The following is a 25,545-nucleotide window of genomic DNA, read 5'->3' as shown; positions in this document are numbered from 1 at the left end:
TTAAACTTAAATGTGACACAAATTTATGCGGTCACATGACACAAGAAGAAGTGATTAACTAAAAGTGAAATAAAGAAAAAATTATAGATTTATTTGAATTTTGATAGGTAGGCACCTTTCATATAATATATAGATCTCTATTTTTGTTTTGATAGTAGCATCGATCGGATTCGTTACTGAAACAAAGGAAAATTCTTGTTTAATATTGTGTAAATCTTACATTGTAGAATATTGGTGGTATTCACCAAACTGTTCAAATTGCATTACCACCCCTAAATTGACTAAAACCACTAATGTAATCCCACCCCACTTATATTTAAATTTATTTATTTTATGCGTAAGTTGCAACTCCAAAAAAAAAGAAAAAGAAAAAAAAAGTGAGATACAAGAGAGATTCTATGAAAAGACCATTGGTGAATATATATAAGTTTTGAAATTTTGATAATAGATTTAGTTGGAGTAGAATTTAAATTTATGAAGTTTGTATACATGTTGCATGTTTTGTTAAAACACTTATTACTACTTTATGTAAAGAAATTGATAAGAATAAATAAGTTGTTGTCTTTGTCAATTGAAACTTGGATGCATGTTTCATGTTTGGTAAAACAATTGTTGTTATTTTATCTAAAGAAATTGGTAAGAACAAATAGGTTGTTGTCTCTATCAATTGAAACTTAGATGCATATTACATGTTTTGGTAAAAACAATTATTGTTATTTTATTTAAAGAAAATATGTTGTTGTCTCCATCAACTGGAACTTAGATGCTTGTTGTATATTTTGTTAAAACATTTATTATTACTTTATCTAAAAAATTGATAAGAACAAATAAATTGTTGTCTCTATCAACTGAAACTTAGATGCATGTTACATGTTTTGGTAAAAAACTTATTGTTATTTTATTTAAAGAAATTGATAAGAAACAGGTTGTTGTTTCTATCAATTGAAACTTAGATGCATGTTACATTTTTTGGTAAAACCCTTATTGTTATTTTATTTAAAGAAATTATTTTTATCCAAAATATTGTTGTAATTTGGTAAAGCCATTTAGTACAACCACGGCTTTTAAGCCTAACTTTAATTATATAGTACTAATATTATTCCCATGTGATGCACACGGCTTGATAAAGATTCATATGTAAGCTAAAAAAATTTAAAATAATTAAAACTAAATTAGTAAATAAATTGTAACAATAAATTATAAAATAAGAAAATAATTATAATAAAAAATTTATTTTAACTTTAATTTATGCCTTAGCCTTCACAAAAAATAATAAACAAGATAATTCCTCAATACCGATTTTTTCCTAGTGATAATCTAATTAAAAAAATCAGCACACTTACAAATTAAATACAATAACCAAAACCAAAAATCAAAATAGACGCAAAAGAGTTCAAAAATTGATAATATATATAAAAAAAATAAAAAATAAAAAAACTTACATAAGAGAACCAAGAACTTAAATGGGTATCCATTATTTTACTTTTATTTTTTATTTTTTATTATTATTTTTTTTTATAGTAAACTTCATTTAGCATAATATCAAGCACGTAAATTCAAAAGCAGAGAGTAATAAGTAAGATGAGTTTAAGTTTATTAGATTAAAACATAAGAGTAATTGTATTTTGAAAAATAAAATACAACAAAGTGGGGTGTATTGTGTGGGATAGGGATGACTTATTAGTTAAGAGAGATTGTATTGAAAAACCATGGTAAATATATATAAATTATGAAAATTTTTATAATAGATTTTTAGTTGGAGTAGAATTTAAATTTCTAAAATTTAGATGATATAGTTTTATCTAAATTGAATTTGGAATACGTTTAGCTACAAAATTATACCTAAAAAAGAAGAAATGAATATCTATTTATTGGAGGTGAATTTTGATAAATCCATCATTGGATTACATTTTCTTCTTATATCCTCCATGATTGCAAAATTTCTAGAAAATTAAAGATTAATAGCTATGTCATTAATAAATTGTTTAAATTGCAAGTTTTTGTAGTTTAAAATTATGCATAAAATATAAGATTATAGATTATATATTAAACAATATCCGATTGGAACAAATTTTGACATGTGTATCAAGAGCATAAAGAACATGCAATATAATGGTTTAATTTTCAAAATATATAGTAATTTTTTAAGAAGTTGTAGCCTTAGGTTATAACAAGTTTTGTATCAACTTTGACCATTAAACTATTAATAAATCTTATCCCTTAGTCAAACAATTTGTAGCTTAATATCCTAATTAATAAATTATTAATTTAATAAGATATAACTTGAGGAAAAAAAAACAAAAAACAAAAGCAAAAGCGTGGGTTGAATGTTTTATAATAGACTTTTAGTTAGAATAAAATTTAAATTTGTTTTAAATTATTGTTAAATTATGCAACTTGAGGGAGAAAAACATGATTATTGTTAAATCTTATCCCTTAGTCAAAATGTGAGTTTTTTTTTTTTTAAATAATTTTTATAATTTTATAATTTTCTTTTAATTTTTATAGAAAATAACGTGGGTGTTTGTGTGGGATTTAAGTTTATAAATTTTTTATAAAAGACTTTTAGTTTAGATAGAATTTAAATTTGCTGAAATTTAAATGATATAATTTTACCTACTTTAAATAATTGTTAAATATTATCTCTTAATTAAGGAAATATTTACTAACAAAAAGTATATAATTAATTTACTAATTAGTGAGAGTGTCCACTTGATGCAACTACAAAAAACCATGATTGAATATATATATAAGTTCTAAAAATTTTGATAATATACTTTTGTGGGTACCTAGGATGTATCCTTGGCATGTCCTTCAACGTCTTAGGACATCCTTGGACGGCTTCGCAACGTCCTAGGCATGCATGACAACGTCCTAGGCATGCTTGGCAACGTCCTCGGACGGTGTCCTAGGAGTCCCACATCGAAGGAAAACCCCCCCACTTGCTGCCTTATAAGCTGTGAAGCGAAGGGAGTAGTGTACCATCGGTTTATAGTTATTCGAATAACTATAAACCGATGGTACACTACTCCCTTCAAATGGTTAGTATTGATATTTAAATCATCTGTGTTAGTATTGATTTTATTCAAATGGTTAACACCCTAACTTATACAACTTGAGTAATGTCTCTGACTCTAATTATATTTGTGCTTTAGCCTTTAAAAACACATATTTTAATACTACAAATATAAAGCAATTCAAAATTTTGAACTTAAAAAAAAAAGAAAAGAAAAGAGAAGAAAAAGTTAAAGTAAAGATAGACTTACATAAGAATTTGGACTGATGAAATCTAATTTAGCCAAAGATTATCTATATATATATATATATATATGATCTAAAAGGATATAGAAGGAATTCTAAATTGAATTTAGTTAGACTTTCGAAGAAATATGGGAGGAATTTCGCATACTAAGAAATTTACACAAAACACAAACAAAATTTTAAAATATAAAAATAGATAAACATTGATAAAATCTTAACAATTAATAAGTTAAAATAACTTGGAATTAGATTCCTTTACAGCATATGAAAGACATGTTTTGAATCAAATTTTTTGTATTGATTGTCAATTGAAAAAAATCAAAACACTTACAAACTAAATACATAGAATAACCAAAACTTAAAATATACAAAATAGTTCAAAAGTTGAGAATTAAAAAATAAATAAATAAAAAACTTACCTAAGAGGAACCAAAAAATTAAATGAGTGTCCATTGTTTTGCTTCTTTATAAAAAACTTCCTTTAATATAACCTCCATATATGAAAATTTAGAAAAAAGTAACAATAAGTAAGATGAATTTATTTAATCAAAGCTATCATATACAAATACATATGCGTAAATTGCAACATGAAAAAAGAAAAAGAAAAAGAAAAACATGGGATGCAAGAAGGATTCTATGGAAGGACCATTAGTGAATATATATTATGGGGCTTAAAGAATCTGGCCACCCCGACCCACTTTATACCTAGCCCAAGGCCCATTCTGAGGAGGGAAATCCATCCGAGGATGACCGGAGAAAGTACAAATTACCCAAGGACATTGCCAAGGACAATCTTGTCCTCGGACAATCACGACCAAGGGAGGGAGAGGCAGTACGCCATCAAGGATAGCCTCCCAGCGCATCCCCCGGGAAAGGGGGCCAATACAAGGTGTCGACAATGGAAACACGGTTGAGGAACAATTCCAGGATAAACTATCACATCCGCATTAAATTCACACAACAAATGTTTTGGCTGTTTTAATGAGGAACTGACTCCTGAACAGTGCAGCCTTGGTTGTTGCAACCCAGAGAAAGAACAGGAAGGCGGCTGATGGGACAGGCACTCAAGCAGCGACCTGCTTGATCAACAAGTGGAGGGCCAAGGTCAGCTGAGGGGGGATATATAATGTAAGAAATTCCTCTGTAAAAGGGGGGTAGAAAAAACCACCATAGCGAAGGCCATAGGGGAGTTCTCTTGTAATCAGGCATTGAAGAAATTATAAGAATCGCACCATCCTCATAGGAGTGCCGAGGAGCAGGATTTCATATTTCATCCTATATTCTCGCCCTTAAGCCTTTCTCCTACCATGCTCAATGGATGCAATTTTTACTAAGGCCTAGTTCTTAAACCCATTCTTTACAAATTCATTGTATTGGGCTAGTTGGGCTTGAGTCCATTCAACTAACAATAGTGGTGCTCAAACCCAGCCCCTATAATTGACGTGGTTTGTGGGAAGAACTTGTGTGTTAGTAAGGGCAATAACCAAGCATGGCAGGATCAGGCCCTCGCCAAGTAGGCCCCCACCAGCCTGAACCAATTGTGTCCTAACAGCAGGGTAACTTCCATAACCCTGGGCGTGATCGAAACGAGGAGAATGGAAGGTTTCGAGAGGGAAGCATACACATCACTCAAACTAGCAGAAGCCATTCTCGTGGGGGCAGCCACGTGCTCTAGAGGCGAAATGACAACCGGGTTATCCAGCGAGAGGAAGAAGTCAGGAGCCACGTATCCCATAGATGGGATGATAAGCTGGCCATGTAGCGGGAGATAGACGACTTGAAGAGACAACTGCGTTATGCCCAATGAAGGCGGTCTCGCCCTAGTCCTGACAAGCCATCCGACGACGAAAGCGATGACGACTACAAGCGAGGATTGAGAACTCCTCCGAGTGAGACCTTTTCGCATGAAGAAGAGTACCACCAGAAGTGCAGATGTAAAAGCTCATCCCCTAGGTGCTTAGGGAGCGACACCATGAGCAGGGCACTGGATAAACTCTCCAAGTCACCCTTCACGCACCACATAGAGGAGGCTATACTCCTTCGACGATTCCAGCAACCAACTTTCACCATCTATAATGGCAGGACAGACCCTGTGGAACACGTGAGCCAGTTCAACCAAAGGATGGCCATCCACTCCAAGAATGAGGCGCTGATGTGCAAAGTCTTCCCCTCCAGCTTGGGTTCAGTGGCGATGAGGTGGTTCAATAGCTTGAGAACGAACTCCATAGATTCGTATAGGTGGTTGACCCAAGCCTTTGGGTCCCGCTTTGTTATGAACAGTAAAGCTCTTTGGCCCCTGAGCGCGTTATTGTCTTTATCCATGCACGATGGGGAAACTCTAAAGGCTTACTCGGACTGATATTAGGAGATGTACAATGAGCTGGATGGCAGTTTCGGTGATGTTGCCATCAGCACCTTCAAAAACAGCCTTCTAGTCGAGCACTACTTGAGGAAGTCCCTGACCGTTAAGCCTGCCACCAGTGTGCGCCAGCTAATGGACCGGATCGATAAGTAGAAACGATTAGAGGAAGACCAGCTGCAGGGTAAAGGAAAGGAAAAAGTTATCCCCTAAGAGAGAAGAGATTTCAGGTCGGACCGATACAACAACAACTGCCCGAGGAGAGACTCTGCAGGGCAACTTGGCGCAACAAACACGCAGGCCATCGGTGTTGTATTCCGAGAACCAGTGCATCGTGTATTGGAGAAAATCAGGAATGAGCCGTACTTTAAATGGTCGAATAAGATGACGAGAGAGTCCACAAGCCATAACCAGAACCTTTACTGCCAATATCACCAGGACCACAGGCATACCGCGGAGAACTGTAGAAACCTCCGAAGCCACCTGGACTAGTTAGTCCGAGAAGGAAGGCTAAGGCACCTTTTGCATCATTCCAACGGGACCACCCGCGGGGACGATCAATGTGATCCTAGCTTCTCTAAGAAGGATAGGCACGCGCCCTTCACGGGTGCTAACTGTGGCTCAGCTGCTAGCAGAGGCATCCTCGCTAGAGCCGAAAAAGCCTAGGAGGAATTTTCACCCGATTTTGAGTTTTTCAGAGGAAGACAAGACTGGAACCATACAACTCTATGATGATGCACTAGTGATCACCCTCAGAATTAGGGATTACGACATAGGGAGGGTGATGGTGGATGATGGCAGTGTAGCTGAGGTCATGTACCTAGACCATTATAAGGGGCTAGGGTTGAAACTAGAGGACCTGGCGCCCTACAGCTCCCTCTTAATGAGTTTCGATGGGAAGCTCGTTATCCCAAAGGGCATGATTAGGCTACCCATTCAGACCGGCCCAAAGATAGTGGAGGTGAACTTTATCGTGGTGGACACGTACTCTCCATATACAGCCACTGTTAGCAGACCCTGGCTCTATGCCTTGGGGGCTGTTGCCTCCTCATTGCATCAGAAGTTGAAATTCCCGTCAGGTGACCAGGTTCTCGAAATTTGCAGTTGCCAACCCACAGCAAGGCAATGTATGGTTGTTGCCATTTTCCAGCGGCTCGACGCATGGCCCTCGGCCATCGCTGAAAGGAGCTTATAGCAATTAAAGGCCCCGGCGGCGTCCACTAATGTAGCTACTAGAGAGGGAAATGCAAAGATCTGGAGAAAGTGATCATTGGTGATGACCCAGAAAGGTTCTTTCAAGTTGAAGCCCAGCTGCCTCTTCAGGAAAAGGAGGAATTGATTGAGTTTCTCAAGAGAAATATTGACATGTTTGCATGGGATGCCTGTGATGCCCCAGGGATCACCTATCCTTCATCTGCCACCACCTAAATGTCAACCCATCCATAATCCCCAAGAAACAACCACTTCGGCGTCTGTCAAGGGAGCATGCTGATGCGATTAGAGAAGAGGTAATGAAGGTTAAACGGGCGAGGGCTATCAAAGAGGTTTTCTATCCCAAATGATTGGCCAATACTATGGTGGTTAAGAAGAAAAGTGGAAAGTGAAGGGTTTGTGTGGACTTTACAGACCTAAACAAGGCGTGTTCAAAAGATCCATTTCCCATGCCTCGGATAGACTAGCTGGTGGATGCAACTACGAGCCATCCGCGGATGAGTTTCTTAGATGCCTTCCAAGGTTATCATCAAATACCACTGGCCTTGGGGGATCAGGAGAAAACAGCCTTTGTGACACTTATCGGGAACTACCACTATAAAGTAATGCCATTCGGACTAAAGAACACTGGGTCCACTTATCAAAGGATGATGACGAGAATATTTGAGCCGTAATTAGGCAAGATCATCGAGATCTATGTAGACGACATGGTAGTGAAGAGTAAAGCGGTGTCCGAACACCTGAGGGACCTCGGTTGCACCTTTGATGTCTTAAGAAAGCATAAGCTGTGCTTGAATGCCTCAAAATGCTTATTTGGTGTAGGGTCGGGCAAGTTTTTAGGCTACATTATTACCCACAGGGGAATCGAGGTTAATCCTGACCAAATCAAGGCTATCAATAACCTAAGCCTTTGCAAAACCCCAAGGAGGTCCAAAAGCTTACCGGAATGATCGCGGCGTTGAATCGGTTCATCTCCAAGTCGGCGGATAGATGCAGACCGTTCTATCTCTTGATTAACAAGTAGAAGGAATTCAAGTGGTCCGAGGACTGTATTATGGCCTTCCAGCAGCTTAAGGAGTACCTATCCCGGCCACCCATCATGTCCAATCTTGAGATTGATGAGATTCTATACGCATATATCACCATGGCCCCTCATGCTGTGAGCTTGGTGTTAATACACAATGAGAATGGCATCCAAAGGCTAGTCTATTACGTTAGCAAGTCACTGCACGAAGCTGAAATCAAGTACTTACCTTTGGAGAAAGCCATACTTGCCGTCGTCCATGGTACACGAAAGCTTCCTCATTATTTCCAGGCTCACACAGTTGTTGTTTTAACCTAACTGCCCTTGAAGGCCGTACTTCGCACTGCTGATTACATTGGAAAGATTGCCAAGTGGAACACGATTTTAAGAGCCTTCGACATCAAGTACATGCCTCGGACCTCTATAAAGGGCCAAGTCCTAACTGACTTGGTGGCTGAATTCACAGAGCCCCCAGTAGAAACGATAGCAGAGAAGCAAGATATGGAGGGAAAGCCGGTTGGGGCAGTCTCTATCTTAGGACCCCCATGTTGGAAAGTCTACGTTGATGGCGCGGCAAATCAGAGGGGGTCTGGAGTGGGGCTAGTCTTGATATCCCCTGAGAAATCTATCATAGAGAAATCTCTAAGACTTGGATTCTTGGCCACTAACAACAAGGCCGAGTATGAGGCCTTGTTACAAGGGATGGTCATGGTGTAGAAATTAGGAGGTAAAGCAGTTTAAGTGTTCTCAGATTCAAGGTTGGTGGTGGGCCAAGTAGATGGAGACTTGGAAGCTAGAGACGCGAGGATGCGAGAGTACTTAAGCCAGGTCAAGTGTTTGGGTCAAACTTTGACTCTTTCCGCTTATCACATGTCTCCAAGAGTGGAAACACCCATGCAGATTCATTGGCCACACTTGCTACTTCCTCGGCAGGAGACCTACCTCGGATCATTCTTGTTGAGCATTTGGAAAGGGCGAACAAGGTGGCAGAGGGCACAGTCCACATCCAGCAAATTGGGGTGGGTCCTAACTGGATGGATACTATAGTGAGATTCCTCAAGAATGATGTCTTGCCTGAGGAAAAGTCCGAGGCTGAGAAGGTACGAAGAAACGCTCCTCGGTTCTAGTTGTCCGAGGACCACAAATTGTATAAGCGCTCTACTCCAGACCATACTTATTGTGTGTTCACCCTGAGGCAACGGAGCTGCTTCTCGAAGAGCTCCATGAGGGTATCTGCAGGAGTCACACAGGAAGGAGATCCTTGTCACATTGGGCCATCACCTAGGGATACTGGTGGCTGGGGATGCAAAGGGAGGCCCTGGAGTATATCAAGAAATACGACTAGTGCCAAAGGTTTGCCTCGAACATTCATCAGCCGGAAGGGGTCCTTAACCCTTTGTCCAGTCTGTGGCCGTTTGCCTAGTAGGGCCTGGATATCGTGGGCCCTTTCCCTAAAGTGCCAGGGAATAAAAGATACCTATTGGTAGGCACAGATTATTTCACCAAATGGGTCGAAGCTGAGCCATTGGCTAACATCAGAGATGTGGACGCTAAAAAATTCATCTGGAGGAACATCGTCACGCGGTTTGGGGTCCCTCATACTCTCATTTCAGATAATGGACTCCAATTTGATAGCAAAGCCTTCAGAAAATACTGTTGCGAACTTGGGATCACAAACAGGTACTCAACACAGGCCTATCCCCAAGGAAATGGACAAGCCGAGGCTGTCAACAAGGTCATAGTCAATGGGCTTAAAAAGAGACTGGATGACTCCAAGGGAAGATGGGTGGAGGAGCTACCACACGTCCTATGGACTTACCGAACAACACCACGGCGTCAACAGGAGAAACACCCTTTGCCATGACTTACGGAGCCGAGGCAGTTATCCCTCTAGAGGCAAATTTCCCAACGCTAAGGACAAGCTCCTTCACTTCAAACAACAATGATGAACTGCTGAGGAATAATCTTGATCTAATTGATGAACGAAGAGAAAAGGCAATGATCTAGTTGGCCTACTATCAACAGAAGCTCAAATAGGGACATGATGCCAATGTGAGGCTGAAACCACTAGCACCTGGGGATTTAGTGCTGAGGAAGGTTGTGGGTGCAGCCAAGAACCCGTCCTACGGGAAGCTAGGACCCAACTGGGAAGGGCCATACCAAATTACTTCAGTAGCAGGGATAAGTGCATACTACTTAGAAGATTTGGACGAAAGAGCTGTACCTCGTCCATAGAATATAAATAACCTAAGGAGGTATTATTATTAATGAAAAAATTTTCTTTAAATTCGAATCTTAAAGTCTATTACGATTATAGGACTTGCATTTTTACAATCATCTAAGTAGGGGACAGAACCAAGGTCTTGTATGGTCCTTGGACTCAAACCTATGGAGAAACTAGTCACTTCAAGAGGAGTCTAAGTGTTAGAAAGAACCAAGGTCTTGCATTACCCTCGGACTCAAGCATATGGGGAAACTAGTTACTCTAAGAAAATCTAAGTACTAGGTGGAACCAAGGTCTTGCATGGTCCTCAGACTTAAACCTATAGGGAAACTAGTCACTTTAAGAAAATTCGAAGTACTAGACAGAACCAAAGCCTTGCACAGTCCTCAGGTTTAAACCTTTGGGGAAAACTAACTGCATTTGAAAAGAATAAAATGTTGGTACTCATACAAGGGGGCGAGAGTTTGGCTCCTCGGGCCAACCCCCCCTTCTTTTTTTTTACAACCCAATTTCTAAGGCATGGGAATCGAATTACAAATTCACAGCCTTTTCGTAGCCTATTCAGTAAAGAGCAAGTCGCGACGTTGAGGGGGGTCAATTATTAATCAAGGTCTAAGTGGAATCTATCATTATAGACTTTACCCTCTTTTGAACGATTATTCCAAAACATAAAGTAAGCCATACAACTGAGATTGTTTAGATAATAATTGCAACATAGATCATACAAATAACGGAACCCATCATAATAATAGAAAGCACCTAATGTGAAAAGAAACCTTGTACATTCCATCCTAAGGTTACAATAAAACGCTCAAAAAAAAAAAAAAAAAAAAAAGAAAAGAGAGAGGGAAAATGTAAGGCGGAGGTCCAGCTGGGGCGAGCCAAGGGAGAATCCTTTATTTTGACTCCTTCCTGGGTGGCTGGGTAGAAAGGGCCTTAGGGTCCTTAAGGCCTTCAGCCAGAGGGGTAACCGGCCGAGAATTAACTAAGAGGGGCGTGACCTTAGCATTGGTTTCCTGGGGCACCTCCTTGCTTAAGCCCTCGTCTATCTCGGTCACTCCTGCAGGCTCAACCTTTTTGGCAGGTGCATTAGAAGTGGCGATGGCTGAAGCAACTTCATCAGGAGCAGCACCAGCTTCCTCAGGAGCCACCTCAGCCTCGAAGCTAGGAGGAGTAGCCTCAAGGATGGCAGGAGGGTAGTACACATGCTCCACCTTCCATAAGTCAGATGAAGCCTCAACTCCTGCTTGCTTAAGGGCCTCATTCCAAGTCTGGAAACAGTAATGTCTACATACCTCGGGCACTTGAGACTTGAGAAGGGCCTGAGTGTCGGCTACCCCCAAGTCGTAGGCCGCTTCCTCAGCTTTCTCCTAGAAAGTCTTGGCCTCTGTCCTGGAGAGTTTAGCCTCCTCCTTGGCTTGCTCGGCGACCTTCTTGGCTCCTTCCACCTCGGCCATCTTTTTCTTTAGCTCTACGATCTGCTCCTTAGCGATCTTCAGCTGATCCTCTACATCGCGAAGGTGCCTCATCTGGTCCTCGGCCTGTTTCTGAGCGTTGGCAAGGCTCGTCTCAGCTATGTCTCAGGCTGTTATCATCGCTCTCATCTCCTCCCTCGCCTTCGAGAGATCAGCCTCAGAGTTTTTAAGGGTCCGTGTAGTGTCCAGACGCTTCTCGCGCTCAAGGTCAAAGGCCCTGCTCTAGTTGTTGGCCTCCTCCTCAAGCTTGAAAGTGGCCTGGATAGCCTGCCAATCGAAACAAGCACACAGTGAGTGGGGAACTGAGCGACAATATTTGACAAGGGCACAAGTGTTAGAGACCCTACCATACCCAAGTATCTCTTTAGGCTGAGGACGACCTCCTGCCTCCTCAGATCCTTCAGTTTGGCTATGTCAGTGGGGAGTAGCAGAGGCCTCTCCAATGCATTAGCTACGAACGTGCCTTCACCACCTCTAAAGTCCCTAAGGGAAGCATTGTCCCTCAAAGGCACCCCGTGGAGCATTGGGGCGGGGAGCCAAGCTTGGGGCTCGGCTTGTAGGGCTACCTCCATTCTCGGGCCCTGGTGCCCAATTTTCTGCTGCTTGGAGGGCTACCGAGCCTCATCCTCCTCCTAGGAGGGTTGGGACCCGTCCTTTCTCATGGGCCATTTGCCTTTATATTTCTTATTTGGGACTAGTAGGCTCGGACCTTTGGGGCAAACTTGGCTTAGGTGGAGGAATTGGAAGCCTGGACAGGGTGGAAGACGACCTAGTCTGAACCAGCTGGCGCTTAGGCGAGGGCAGGAGAAGCTTGGATTGTGGCCTCCCCGGCGTATCCTTCCCTGGCTAGCCCTCAATCAGATTGAACAGGTTGGTTTAGGGTTGCCTCTTGAAACCCATCTCAGCCTGTCGGTCTCCGACAATAGAAGGTCTGCTTTAGATAAATAGGGGTCACCTAAGTCACCATAAGGATCCTCGGATAGATGGACTTGGTTGAAGGCACCAAATTTGTCCTCGGATGGTCCCAGATCAGCTACTTCTTCCTTTCTTTCCAAATTTCCTCCCTCAGCCTCCACAGCCTGGTGCGGCGAGGAATTGCCTGCTGATGGGACGCCTTCTAAGATGGAAGATCCTTTAGAAAACGAGAACCCTTGCTCCACCACGGTGATTTGGCGAAGCCAAGTATCGCCGGCTCTAATCACGTGCTTCGGAGCAGGGAACGTCTTTTGGGTCGGCTCGCACTCGAGGATCTTGTGAGCAGCCCTAACTTGATTGTCAGCCTCATTCACAAAGATCTCCGCTCTAAGTACTGTTTCCAAGTCTGCCTTGTTGACCAAGTGAAATTGCCGTTCAAAGGCGTGAGGATCTGCAAAGGAAAAAGCTTGTTCTTATTAGTAATCGGGCAAAGCAAACTATAAAAGCACAGTAGATCAACCCTCCCCTACACCGAGTACCCCACCTGGCTCCCCTTCCTCTATCGGGTAATGAAGGCCGTCATGCCACTCCCTTGATACAAGGAGAAAATCCTAATTCAGCCCCTTACTAGATTTAGGAAGGTACTGAATAAGCCGGACCTTATCGTCCCTTGTCTTCATGTAGTAGGACTTATTCTTTAAGTGCTAGATATTGTAGCACCAATTTATGTCATGGTGGGTTAATCTCAACCCTTTCTTCTCGTTTAAGGTGTCCACACACCCTAGGATCCTGAACACGTTGATTGCCAACTGGGTGAGAGTCAACCCGAAGTGCCTAAGGTAGTCCCTCGTCACCGGCCTTATAGGGATTCTCATGCCACCTTCTAAGAAGGCGACTATGGGAATCACTACTTCGCCCTCTTGCCTCCTAATGTTCCAATCCCCTCCGTAGTACCTTAAATCCACATTACTAGGTATCCCATAATCGGCGATGAATTTCTCCATCGCCTCCTCAAACTCAACCAACTTCTTAAATTTATCCATCCTAAAGAACGACTAAGAAACTCAAGGGGAAGTGAAAGGAAGAGACAAATAAGGGGAAGAGAAAAGCAGAAAAAGGGAAAAACACAAGATAGAAGAAGGAGGAAACTTACAAAAATGAGGAGAAGCTCCTCGGATAGGCTTTTTATGCTGGAAAAAGACACGAGTTTGATTGTAAGTTTAATCGGATTCAGAGTATGTGCACAAGAACTCTAGTGTGCAAAAGTAAAGAGGCAAGTCGGCCCTGATGGGTATTTGTACCCTAAATTAAAGAAAAACCATGCGGGTTTTCCCGCCCATAAATGCGGGGAAATCACCCCCGTTAGATTACAGGAGCACTGTTGGATATGGGGTGTCTAGAGCCGCCAAAGTTTAATGAAGTCACGCTCCGCATTCCCAGGCGCCAGAAACATGCTTTGGGCAGATGAAAGGACTCTGGCGCTGACGCAGGACAAGATTGGACTAGCCATGACAGGGACCCGAGGACATCAAAATCCCCCTCCCTGCTCGAGGTGCTAGATAGCAGGATTTTGAGGGGCTATTGTGGGGCCTAAAGAATCTGGCCACCCCGGCCCACTTTATACCTAGTCTAAGGCCCATTCTGAGAAGGGAGACCCATCTGAGGACGACAAGAGAAAGTACGAATTACCCGAGGACATTACCAAGGACAATCTTGTCCTCGGACAATCACGACCAAGGGAAGGAGAGGCAGCGGGCCATCAAGGATAGCCTCCTAGGGCATCCCCTAGGAAAGGGGGCCAATACAAGGTGTCGGTCATGGAAACATGGTTGAGGAACAATTCCGGGATAAACTATCACCTTCGCATTAAGTGCACACAACAAATGTTCTGATCACATTAATGAGGAAATGACCCCTGAACAGTGCAGTCTTAGTTGCTGCAACCCACAGAAAGAACGGGAAGGTGGCTGATGGGACAGACACTCAAGCAGCGACTTGCTTGATCAACAAGTGGGGGGCCAAGATTAGCTGAGGGGGGATATATAATGCAAGAAATTCCTCTGTAAAGGGGAGGTAGAAAAAACCACCATAGCGAAGGCCATAGGGGAGTTCTCTTGTAATCAGGCACTGAAGAAATTATAAGAATCGCACAATCCTCGTAGGAGTGCTGAGGGGCAAGATTTCATATTTCATCCTATATTCTTGCCCTTAAGCCTTTCTCCTACCATGCTCAATGGATGCAATTTTTACTAAGGTCTAGTTCTTAAACCCATTCTCTACAAATTCATTGTATTAGGCTAGTTGGACTTGAGTCCATTCAACCAACAGTAGTGGTGCTCAAACCTAGTCCCTACATATATATATATATATATATATTTGAAAATAGATTTTTAGTTGGAGTAGGTTTCAAATTTTTGAAACTTAGATGATAAATTTTTAGCTAAATTAAATTCTAATTAAATATTATCCCTTGATTCGAAGAAATATATCTAAAACTTAGATGTATGTTGCATGTTTTGTTAAAATACTTATTGTTGCATTAAGTAAAGAAAGTGATAAAAACAAATAAGTTGTTGTCTCTATCAACTGAAACTTAGATGCATGTTGCATGTTTTGTTAAAACAATTATTGTTACTTTATTTAAAGAAATTATTTTTATCCAAAATATTGTTGTAATTTGGTGAAACCACTTAGCGTAACCATGACTTCTAAACCCAAATTTTATTATATAGTACTAGTATTATTCTCATGCGATACTCGGATTGATGAAGATTCATATGTAAGCTAAAAAAATTTAAAATAACTAAAACTATATTATTAAATAAATAGTAATAATAAATTATAAAATAAGAAATAATTTTAATAAAAAATTTATTTCATGTTTAATTTATGCCTTAGCTATCACAAAAAATAATAAACAAAATAGTTCCTCAATATCAATTTTTTCCTAGTGATAGTGTAATTAAAAAAAAAATCAACAAACTCACAAATTAAATACAATAACCAAAACCAAAAATTAAAACATACACAGAAGAGTTCAAAATTTGAGGGGGGGGGGAAAAAAAACTTGCATAAGAGAACCAAGAACTTAAATGGGAGTCCACTATTTTACTTCTTCATAGTAAACTTCCTTTAACATAATATCTAGCACGCATATTCAGAAGTAGAGAACAATAAGTAAAATAAATTTATTAGATTTAAAAGTAAGAGTAATTGCATTTGGAAAAATAAAATATAATAACATGAAGTGTATAATGTGGGATTTAGTTATAGGGATGACTTATTAGTTAAAAGAGATTGTATTGAAAAACCATGGTTGAATATATATAAGTTCTGAAAATTTTAATGATAGATTTTTAGTTGGAGTAGAATTTAAATTTCTAAAACTTAAATGATAAAGTTTTTTCTAAATTAAATTTCGAAAAAGTTTAGCTAAAAAATTATACCTAAAAAAAAATGAATATCATTTTATTAGAAGTGAATTTTGATAAATCTGCCATTAAATTACATTTTTTTCTTATATCATTTGTGCTTGCAAAATTTCTAGAAAATTAAAGATTAATAACTTTGTCATCAATAAATTGTTTAATTTAAAAGCTTTTGTAGTTTATAGCTATGCCTAAAATATAATATTATAGACCATATGGTAAATAATATCTGATTGATACAAGATTTGACATGTGTATCAAGAGCATAAAAAATATGCAATCTAATGGTTTAATTTTCAAAATATGTAGTAATTTTTAAAGGAAGTTGTAGTCTTAGCCTTCAACTAGTTTTGTATCTAAACTTTGACCATTAAATTATTGTCAAATCTTACCCATTAGTCAAGAGTTTTGTAGCTTAATATCCTAATAAAATATTAATTTAATAAGATACAACTTAAGGGGGAAAAAAAAAAGCATGGGTTTTCTGAGATTTAAGTTTAGAAATTTTTTATAATAGAGTTTTAGTTTGAATATAATTTAATTTTTTAAAAATTATTGTTAAATCATGCAAATTGAGGGAAAAAAACAAAATCCAAGACATGATTGCTGCTAAATCTTATCCTTTAGTCAAAATGTGAGTTTTTTTTTTAATAATTTTTTTTAAATGAAAATGTGGGTTTTTGTGTGGGATTTAAGTTTATGAATTTTTTTATAAAAGACTTTTAGTCGGGATAGAATTTAAATTTGTTGAAATTTAAATGATAAAATTTTACCTAATTTAAATAGTTGTTAAATATTATCTCTTTATTGAGAAAATATTTATTAACAAAAAAGATATAATTAATTTACTAATTAGTGAGAGTAGCCAACCTTGAAGAGCAATCGATGAATATATATATATATATATAAAAGTTCTAAATTTTTTGATAATAGACTTTTAGTTAGAGTATAATTTAAATTTCTAAAACTCAGATGATAAAGTTTTATCTAAATTAAATTATTGTTAAATCTAATCTTTAGTCAAGAGCTTTGTAGCTTAATATCCTATCCGAATGAAATATTAATTTAATAAGACGCAACTTGAGGAAAAAAACAAAAACGAAAGCGTGGGTTGTGTGGGATTTAAGTTTAGAAATTTTTTATAATAAACTTTTAGTTTGAATAGAATTTAAATTTGTTTTAAGTTATTGTTAAATCATGTAACTTAAGGGAAAAAACAAATTTAAAAAAAATGTGATTATTGTTAAATCTTATCCCATAGTCAAAATGTGTTTTTTTTTTTTTAGAAAGAAAAAGTGGGTTTTGTGTGGGATTTAAGTTTATAAATTTTTTATAAGGGAATTTTACTTTGAATAGAATTTAAATTTGGTGAAATTTCAATGATAAAATTTTACCTAATTAAAGTAGCTGTTAATTATTGTCCCTTAATTGAGGAAATATATCCTAACAAAAAATACATAATTAATTTATTAATTAGTGAGAGTAGCCACCTAGCCCAACCATGAAAAGTTATTGTTGAATATATATAATTTCTAAAAAATTTGATAATCAATTTTTAGTTGGAGTAGAATTTAAATTTCTAAAACTTAGATGATAAAGTTTTATCTAAATTAAATTATTGTTAAATCTAATCTTTAGTCAAGAGCTTTGTAGCTTAATACCCTATCCTAATAAAATATTAATTTAATAAGACACAACTTGAGGAAAAAAACAAACAAAACAAAAGTGTGGGTTGTGTGGGATTTAAGTTTATAAATTTTTTATAATAGACTTTTAGTTTGAGTAGAATTTAAATTTTTTTAAAAAAATTATTGTTAAATCATGTAGCTTAAGGGAAAAAAAAAAGTGATTATTGTTAAATCTTATCCCTTAGTCAAAATGTGGTTTTTATTTTTTATTTTTATTTTTTTAATTTATTATTATAGAAAGAAAAAGTGGGTTTTGTGTGGGATTTAAGTTTATAATTTTTTTATAAGGGATTTTTACTTTGAATAGAATTTAAATTTGGTGAAATTTCAATGATAAAATTTTACCTAATTTAAGCCATTGTTAATTATTGTCCCTTACTTGAGGAAATATATCCTAACAAAAAATATATAATTAATTTATTAATTAGTGAGAGTAGCCACCTAGCCTAACCACGAAAAGTTATTTTTGAATATATATAATTTCTAAAATTTTTGATAATAGATTTTTAGTTGGAGTAGAATTTAAATTTCTAAAACTTAGATGATAAAGTTTTATCTAAATTAAATTATTGTTAAATCTTATCCTTAGTCAAGAGATTTGAAGCTTATATACTAATAAAATATTAATTTAATGTGATGCAACTTGAGGGAAAAAAAAGTGTGGGTTCTGTGGGATTTAAGCTTAGAATTTTTTTTATTTTTATTTTTATTTTTTTTATAATAGACCTTTAGTTTCAATAAAATTTAAATATGTTTTAAATTAGTATGAAATCATGCAACTTGAGGAAATAATAAACAAAAATGTGGGTTGTGTAGGATTTAAGTTTAGAAAATTTTGATAATAGACTTATAGTTTGAATAGAATTTTAATTTATTTTAAATTATTGTTAAATCTTATCTCGTAGTCAAATTAAGTGTGGGCTGTTTTAATTTTATTTATTTTTTAATAAAATTGATTCACTAATTAGTGAGAGTAGCCACTTGACCCAACCCTGACTTCTAAGCTTAATTTTTATTATACTTGAGGTAAAAAAACAAAAACGTGGGTTGTGTAGAATTTAAGTTTAGAAATTTTTGCTAATAGACTTTTTAGTTTGAATAGAATTTAAATTTATTTTAAATTATTGTTAATATATATTATTGTTAAATTGTATCCTTTATTCAAAATGTGGATTGTACCACTGCGCACCCATGATGCGATAGTCATTTCATAAGTATAAATGTTTGTGGGGTGTGAGGGGTAAAGGTTGAGGTTCAAGTCTTTAGAAGGGAGTTTCGCACACATATACATTTAGATTATGTTAGAGTAGAATTTCAAAAATTCGGGTTGTTGTTTTTTCTTTTAAATTAATTTACTAATTAGTGAGAGTAGCCACTTGACCCAGCCACAGCTTCTTAACCCAAATATTATTATACTTCAGGAGAAAAACAAAAACAAAAACAAAAACATGGATTTTATAGATTTAAGTATAGAAAATTTTAATAATAGACTTGTAGTTTGAATAGAATTTAATTTTTTATAAATTATTATTAAATCTTATCTCTTAGTCAACATGTGAGTTTTTTTTTTTAAATAAAATTTTTAATAAAATTAATTTATAAATTAGTGAAAGTAGCTAATTGGCACAATTATGGTTTCTAAGCACAACTTTTATTATATAACTAGTCGCTAACCCGTGCGATGCACAGGAAAGTTATTGTGTATGAAAATTTAAACAATTCTTTGTTTCTTCCTCTTTGGTTGTACATTGAATTCTAGTCTAAAAAATTCCTACTTTTGATATGAAACATTAATTTCCTAAATCAAAAATATCAATGAAACTTAAATTACAATGAACAAAAACACAATCCATAAACTTAAATTAAATCCAAACACAAACAAACGAACAAAAAAGAAGTCTCATATTTACAATGACAATTCAAATATATTATGAATTGAATTTTATAGAATAACGCTAACCTTTTAATTAAGGAATTGAATTTTTGTTATTGAGTATAAAGCTTGATTGGTATTGGTTACTAAACAATTAATATTGAAAAGGGTGCTCGTTCAGCTATCACAAAAATATCCTATTCCTTGATAATGAATATAAGATAACCAAAAAATTAAATAAAAACTTATTCTTCACCATGACACCAAACCCCCAAGCCCCAATCATGGTTCTCACAATTTAATTCCCATTGTCCATGACAAAGTATCCCCATTACTCACTCACCTATATTAGTGCATCCATATTCTCTTTTCATTAATAACTTACAACTGCTCCATGTTGCCTTAACAGGTGAACTTTAAAGTTTAAAGAAATGATAACTTCAACATGTGGCGATTTGCTAGGCCACACATTTATCTAGCTGCTGTTATTAATCAATACAAAGGCAGAGAAATGAACAATGTTATGGTACAAATAGCTTTACAACACAACCTGAGTCCTCAAACAAAGCATACAATATTGATAGACATTATAATGAGTAGAAACTACACTTGATGTGGCTCACTGCATAAGTAACAATATATTAACGCCTGTCCAAATCAAGCTTCAATGCTGTTTCTTCTGCTTGCTGAAACTGAAAATCATATCCATTTGCAATCAGTTAGTCTTAGCGCATAAAAACTTGGTAGAAAGTCAATAAATAAGCCAGACAAAAAAAAGAAAAAAAAATCTTAACTGCTCTGGAGTTTCAATCTTGTCTCTCCCACTGCAGATCATATCAAATCCTCCCTAATAAAAAGAAAATGCAAGAAAATTAAAAAAATATATATGAAAAAAAAAAAAAACTTAAAATAGAACTAATATTTAAAATGACATATACATAGAGACAAATTAATGAGCAGAATATTGTGAAATACCTAAGGTGGTGTGGCATATAGGAGGTGAAAGCAATGGTATTTTCTTTCAGAATTGGTAATCTAGCAAACAGGCAAACTTTCTAGTAGATTCGTTCTAATTTCTGCCCAACTATATCTACATAATAATGTCACTATGACCTTTTTTTTTTTTTTAAATGTCACTATGACACGAAAGAAACATTATAACGAGAAGTTTAAACAGATATACCTAAAACATATGCATAATTAAGAAATATATATATGCAGTATGTATTATTGAAATGAAAGAAAGAAAAGTGTAAAGATAGTCTCCATTGAAAAGCAAACCATGGAAAACTAATAAACACCTTGAGTTGTTGTTTTGAATTGTTTTGGCATTGCCAAAGGCCTTAAGAACTGGGTTGGACTGTGATATTAAAGGTCAATGTGGACATAAACATTGATTCTTACTTAATTCTTTTGATAGTATGCCAAGCATATACTCGTTTAGGAAAATCTAAAATCCAACTGTGCGTCCTTCTACTCCAGATTGCCCACCTAAGTGTGCAAGATATCTCATGACCATCTTTGTTGTCTCAATTTTACTAGCACCTCTATCTCCACTAACCAAAATTGAATTGTCTCTTCCTTCACTAATCATTGCCCTATTTTCTTAAACAACACATCAAATAAGAAACTACCACCAGGAAGTGATATGAATTGCATACATTTGAAATGTAATTAACTTGACTTAGATATTTAGGAAAGATGCGGGCCATTAATAGGCGTTTGAGGTCTAAGAATGGCTACATATAATTAAATATAATATTTTGTTTCACTTTACTGTAATTAATTTATAAAACATGCCTATCTAGATGATCTCAATCAAACTTAAAGTTGTAGCTGTTTAGTTATATACATATATTAATAAAGAAGGTATAGTCCAGAATTCATTCCTATTTAAGTAGATTATTAAATTTTCTAATGTTGCAACTTAGATTTTGATGATGGAAAGTTCTAGTGTACGTAGTACTAAATTGCCACTTATGTTGATGACATAGTATACCAAAATGCACATTAGAAAAAATGCAATGACCAATGGCAACTAAAACCAACAAGCACAAACCATGAAGTGGATATAAACTAATGCAAGAGTAAGTAAGACATTTTGTCAAACACATGGTGTGCACAAAATTTCAACATTAGAATGTACAATAAAACTGATAATGAACAATCCTAAGTGTGGGATGAGCACATCAAATAGTTCAAACAATCAAAGCTAAGTCAGAAATCCACACCTCATGTATCAATGTCTAAGATATAGTATTTTTTTCTTCTTTTGAATAATGTCTAAGATTTTAACGATTTTTATTATAAATAAAAGAAATTAATAGTTTAAAACAGAAATATACAACCTATTTACACATTGAACAGTTCCTGTAACCCAACAAACAACAACAATAACAAAACAAATAGACAGAAAAACAAATTGAAGACTATTAAATATACGAAACTACAAAACTAATTAAATTATTCCATGAATAGTGTAAAGCCAAAAACCCAACTCTTCCATGGCTTTTATATCATAAGAAAGCACATGATATATGTCTTAATTGATGTTAAACCTTCCAATTCGCAAAATACAATATAGAACCTAGAATTCAAAATCATACTGTTGGTTTTTTGGGATAGTGAGAAACCAACCAGCAAGTGGAAAAATAAGATTAATAAGAAAGATGACAGATTTACTATATAGATTCAATATAGCTAGAAAATCAGAATGAACATACTCAAACGAAGCAGTGCTCCAATGGCAACTAAAACCAATAGGCACAAATCATGAAGTGGATATAAACTAATGCAAGAGTAAGTAAGACATTTTGTCAAACACATGGTGTGCACAAAATTTCAACATTAGAATGTACGATAAAACTAATAATGAACAATCCTAAATGTGGGATTGTTCATTATTGATTTTTTGGTAAAGTGAGAAACCAACCAGCAAGTGGAAAAATAAGACTAATAAGAAAGATGACAGATTTAATATATAGATTCAATATAGCTAGAAAATCAGAATGAACATACCAAAAAGAAGCAATGCTCCAATTAAATAACCCAGCAGTAACAAATTCAACACCCTAGGCAAAAACAAACGTAGAAAGGAAAAAAAAAAAAAAAAAAAAAAAACAACCATCAAACGAAAGAATAGAGCACAACACGAAATAGTAAAAGGAGACAGATTTAATATATAGATTCAATATAGCTAGAAAATCATAATGAACATACCCAAAAGAAGTAGTGCTCCAATTAAATAACCCAGCAGTAACAAATTCAACATCCTAGGCAGAAACAAACGTCGAAAGGGAAAAAAAAACTATCAAACAAAATAATAAAGCACAAAAGAAATTAGAATGTAAGGATACCTCAACTGAACCACCCCGCTTACGTCAGTATTTATATAGATGTGAGGAAAGGAGGGAAGGAAGGAAGACAGAGAGGCTGCCATTAGAAGCCAAAACAGGAGCTGAAACTGTAGATCAGGAAGATGAAACCGTGAGTGAAACAATAGAACAGAAGCTTAAACCGTGAGAATCAAAAAGTGGGGAAGGGGAAGGGACTAAACCTGAAACAATGAAACAAAACATGGGACTGGGAGATAGGAAGTTGTAACGGTGAAAAAACATCAGAGATTTAATTGAAAAGGCTTTGGGTGTGGGCTTGGGCTTTATGGTGGAATTAAATGTATAAGAAGTGGACTTTAAAATAGAGCTAAGGCTAGAAATAATTTTATTTTTATAAGTATTTTAAAATTGGTAAAATCGATTTTAAAATTAAATTAAAAATTCAAAAAAGAGGATGGGAATGACGTGGCTCAATGTGAGCGTAACAACATTAAATACTACGCTTCAACTTTTAGTAATATATAGAATATAGATAATATATAGTATATGATATGATGATATGATATAATGTGCACACTATTGTACACATTTGTGTAGCTTGACTTGAAAATTTCAAACGCACCATTTGCTAAAGAGTTTAAAATTGGAAAATAAATTTCCTTCAAAAAAAATAAAAAATAAAAAATTGGACAATAAACGACAAAAACCTCGTAGCTATTGCTTGCTTATTTTCAGAAAAAATGGAGGATATGAATGACACACAGACCTTGAATTAGCTCTCTCTCTCTCTCTCTCTCTCCTTTCGTTGAAAAATGTCTTCAATGAGAGAACCACCGATTCTCAGAAATCATCTCCCACACGACTTGGTACTGAATATTCTGGCGAACCTACCCGTTAAATCAGTACTAAGATTCAGGTGCGTACGAAAATCCTGGAACTCCTCCATTACCGGTCCAAGTTTCATTTCCAGCCACCTTGAACTCAATAGTTCTCGTCGTCTCTTATTCATGAAACCTGATAGGTTTCCACATATTGATAGACAATTATGTACAGTCATTTGCGAACACACCTCTGATAGGATTTCTGAATTCGATATTCCGTTCACTTGGCCCAAACTTGTGGGCTCCTGCAATGGTCTACTTTGTTTTTCTGCCAGAGACTGGGTATATTTTTTAAACCCCAGCATTGGAAAATTTAAGGCGGTTTCTCCCGCACCCTCAAGCTCATCAGCTAGCTTTTATCTTGCTGAAACTGGATTTTGTTATCATTCTGAAACCAATTACTACAAAATTGTTACGATTTCTTATTACCTAGCAGGGACTCCGCCTCAGGCAGAGATTTACTCAATAAATTCGGGTTCATGGAAAAGGCTGCATCCCCCGTTCGCACCCGATATTCTCCTCTTCAATATCCATACTGATTTGTTCCTCGCTCCATTTGTTAGTGGAGCTTTGCATTGGATGGCCTATGTACGTGAAGGAGGAAACGCGAGGCCTTTTATTTTGACATTTGATGTCAATGTAGAGAAGTTCGGAATGATGGAAACGCCTTTTGCTGTCATACGCTCTAATTTGTGTCCTCGAGTGTTCAAAGGAAAACTGGCTTTGACAGAAAAGGGAGACCCCTTATTTTTTAATGTGTGGGTGATGAAGGAGTATGGTATCCATCAATCTTGGACTAAACTTTTTGTTGTTCCTTTCCACAGAGTTGAAAGATTCAATGGCTATTCCGACAACGGTTTACTTATAGTTGAAAAAAGTTATGACATCTTCTCTGCCAATGGTGAAGTAGAACGGATGGATCTTAAGCGTATCTCGATTGACATCGAGACCCTACATGAAAAAGATGTTGGTGGTATCCAAGATTTTCTTCGAAGTGGGACTAATTTCATGGAGAGCCTTGTTTTACTTGACAGAACAGATATGGTAACTGTACGGCTGTAACAGAGAAACTGCGACGCTTTTATTAGTAAACGGTGGTTTCTAGATAAGAAGTCATGGTATATTGGTATGGTAGAAGTAAAACTGTTGTTATTTTGTTTCCTTTCCTTATGGTGGGCATTATTGTTTTGCTAAAAAGGCTTATTTGTGTAACTTTAATGCCTACGGCTATATTTTAAAAGAGTTTTTGATATATGTTTTTGAATTTTGTTGGAAACATAAACATGCTTGGGAAACATATTCTTCTTATTCTTCTTCGCTTGTATTAGGTATTAATCATTTTTGTTGTTACATATTTGATTTAGTTGGTAACGTGGCTTGCTAAAGGTTGAAGTCCTTAGTTGTTTCCGAGTCTTAGTGGTTGGTTTATTTCAAATTATATTATTTGGTTCCACAATATTAGAGATAAGGAGCTGGGTTTAACTGCTGCATGAATTTTCAATACAGTAGTCTCTGTTCTTCCTTTTGCCTTCAAAATAGATAACGGTAATCCATTGTACACACCTGCTTGTTACAAAGAACTAGATTAGAACTCCCTAGCCTTAAACAAGAAAGAGAAATGGAAAGAAGCTCACAATGGGAGAACATTCAAAAAAGATTTGCTAAGTGCTGATTTCCACAATATCTAAATCAAGTTGGTGATGAAAGCTTATTAATTTTGGGTTGCATTGGGCATGGAACTTTTGGTTCAAAAGGTCCCTGCTTTGGCTGGCCAGAAAATTCGAAATTTTCATTTTCTTTCATGCATTCACCTCACTTGGCCCATTATAATACGATTGAAACAGAGAATTTGTGAAAAAAAAATGGTGAA

At 36.3% G+C, this 25,545-nt stretch overlaps 1 protein-coding gene and 1 long non-coding RNA gene across 2 annotated transcripts; one reads left to right on the top strand and one right to left on the bottom strand.

The window, feature by feature from the left end:
* Positions 1-19,718: 19,718 nt before the first annotated feature.
* LOC136065298 (uncharacterized) lies at positions 19,719-23,081 on the bottom strand. The gene is made up of 6 exons (XR_010626919.1): positions 23,016-23,081; positions 22,839-22,922; positions 22,679-22,731; positions 22,478-22,530; positions 20,254-20,306; positions 19,719-20,151 (listed from the first exon to the last, which is right to left on the bottom strand). It is a non-coding gene; the product is annotated as an uncharacterized LOC136065298 (long non-coding RNA).
* Positions 23,082-23,606: 525 nt separating this feature from the next.
* On the top strand, positions 23,607-24,737 carry LOC112037458 (F-box protein CPR1-like). Its single transcript, XM_024070300.2, has one exon. The coding sequence runs from the start codon at positions 23,607-23,609 to the stop codon at positions 24,735-24,737; it is 1,131 nt and encodes a 376-aa protein (XP_023926068.2).
* The last annotated feature ends 808 nt before the right edge of the window (positions 24,738-25,545 follow it).

The sequence above is a fragment of the Quercus suber genome, unplaced genomic scaffold, assembly GCF_002906115.3.
Source record: "Quercus suber isolate HL8 unplaced genomic scaffold, Cork oak 2.0 scaffold_920, whole genome shotgun sequence".
Classification (NCBI taxonomy): Eukaryota; Viridiplantae; Streptophyta; class Magnoliopsida; order Fagales; family Fagaceae; genus Quercus; species Quercus suber.
The sequence above is the reverse complement of the archived record's forward strand: the minus strand, read 5'-3'. Positions and strand labels throughout refer to the sequence as shown.

Excerpts from the sequence above, each read along its gene's own strand:
- LOC112037458 (XM_024070300.2), top strand. The coding sequence starts at position 23,607 with ATGTCTTCAATGAGAGAACCACCGATTCTCAGAAATCATCTCCCACAC.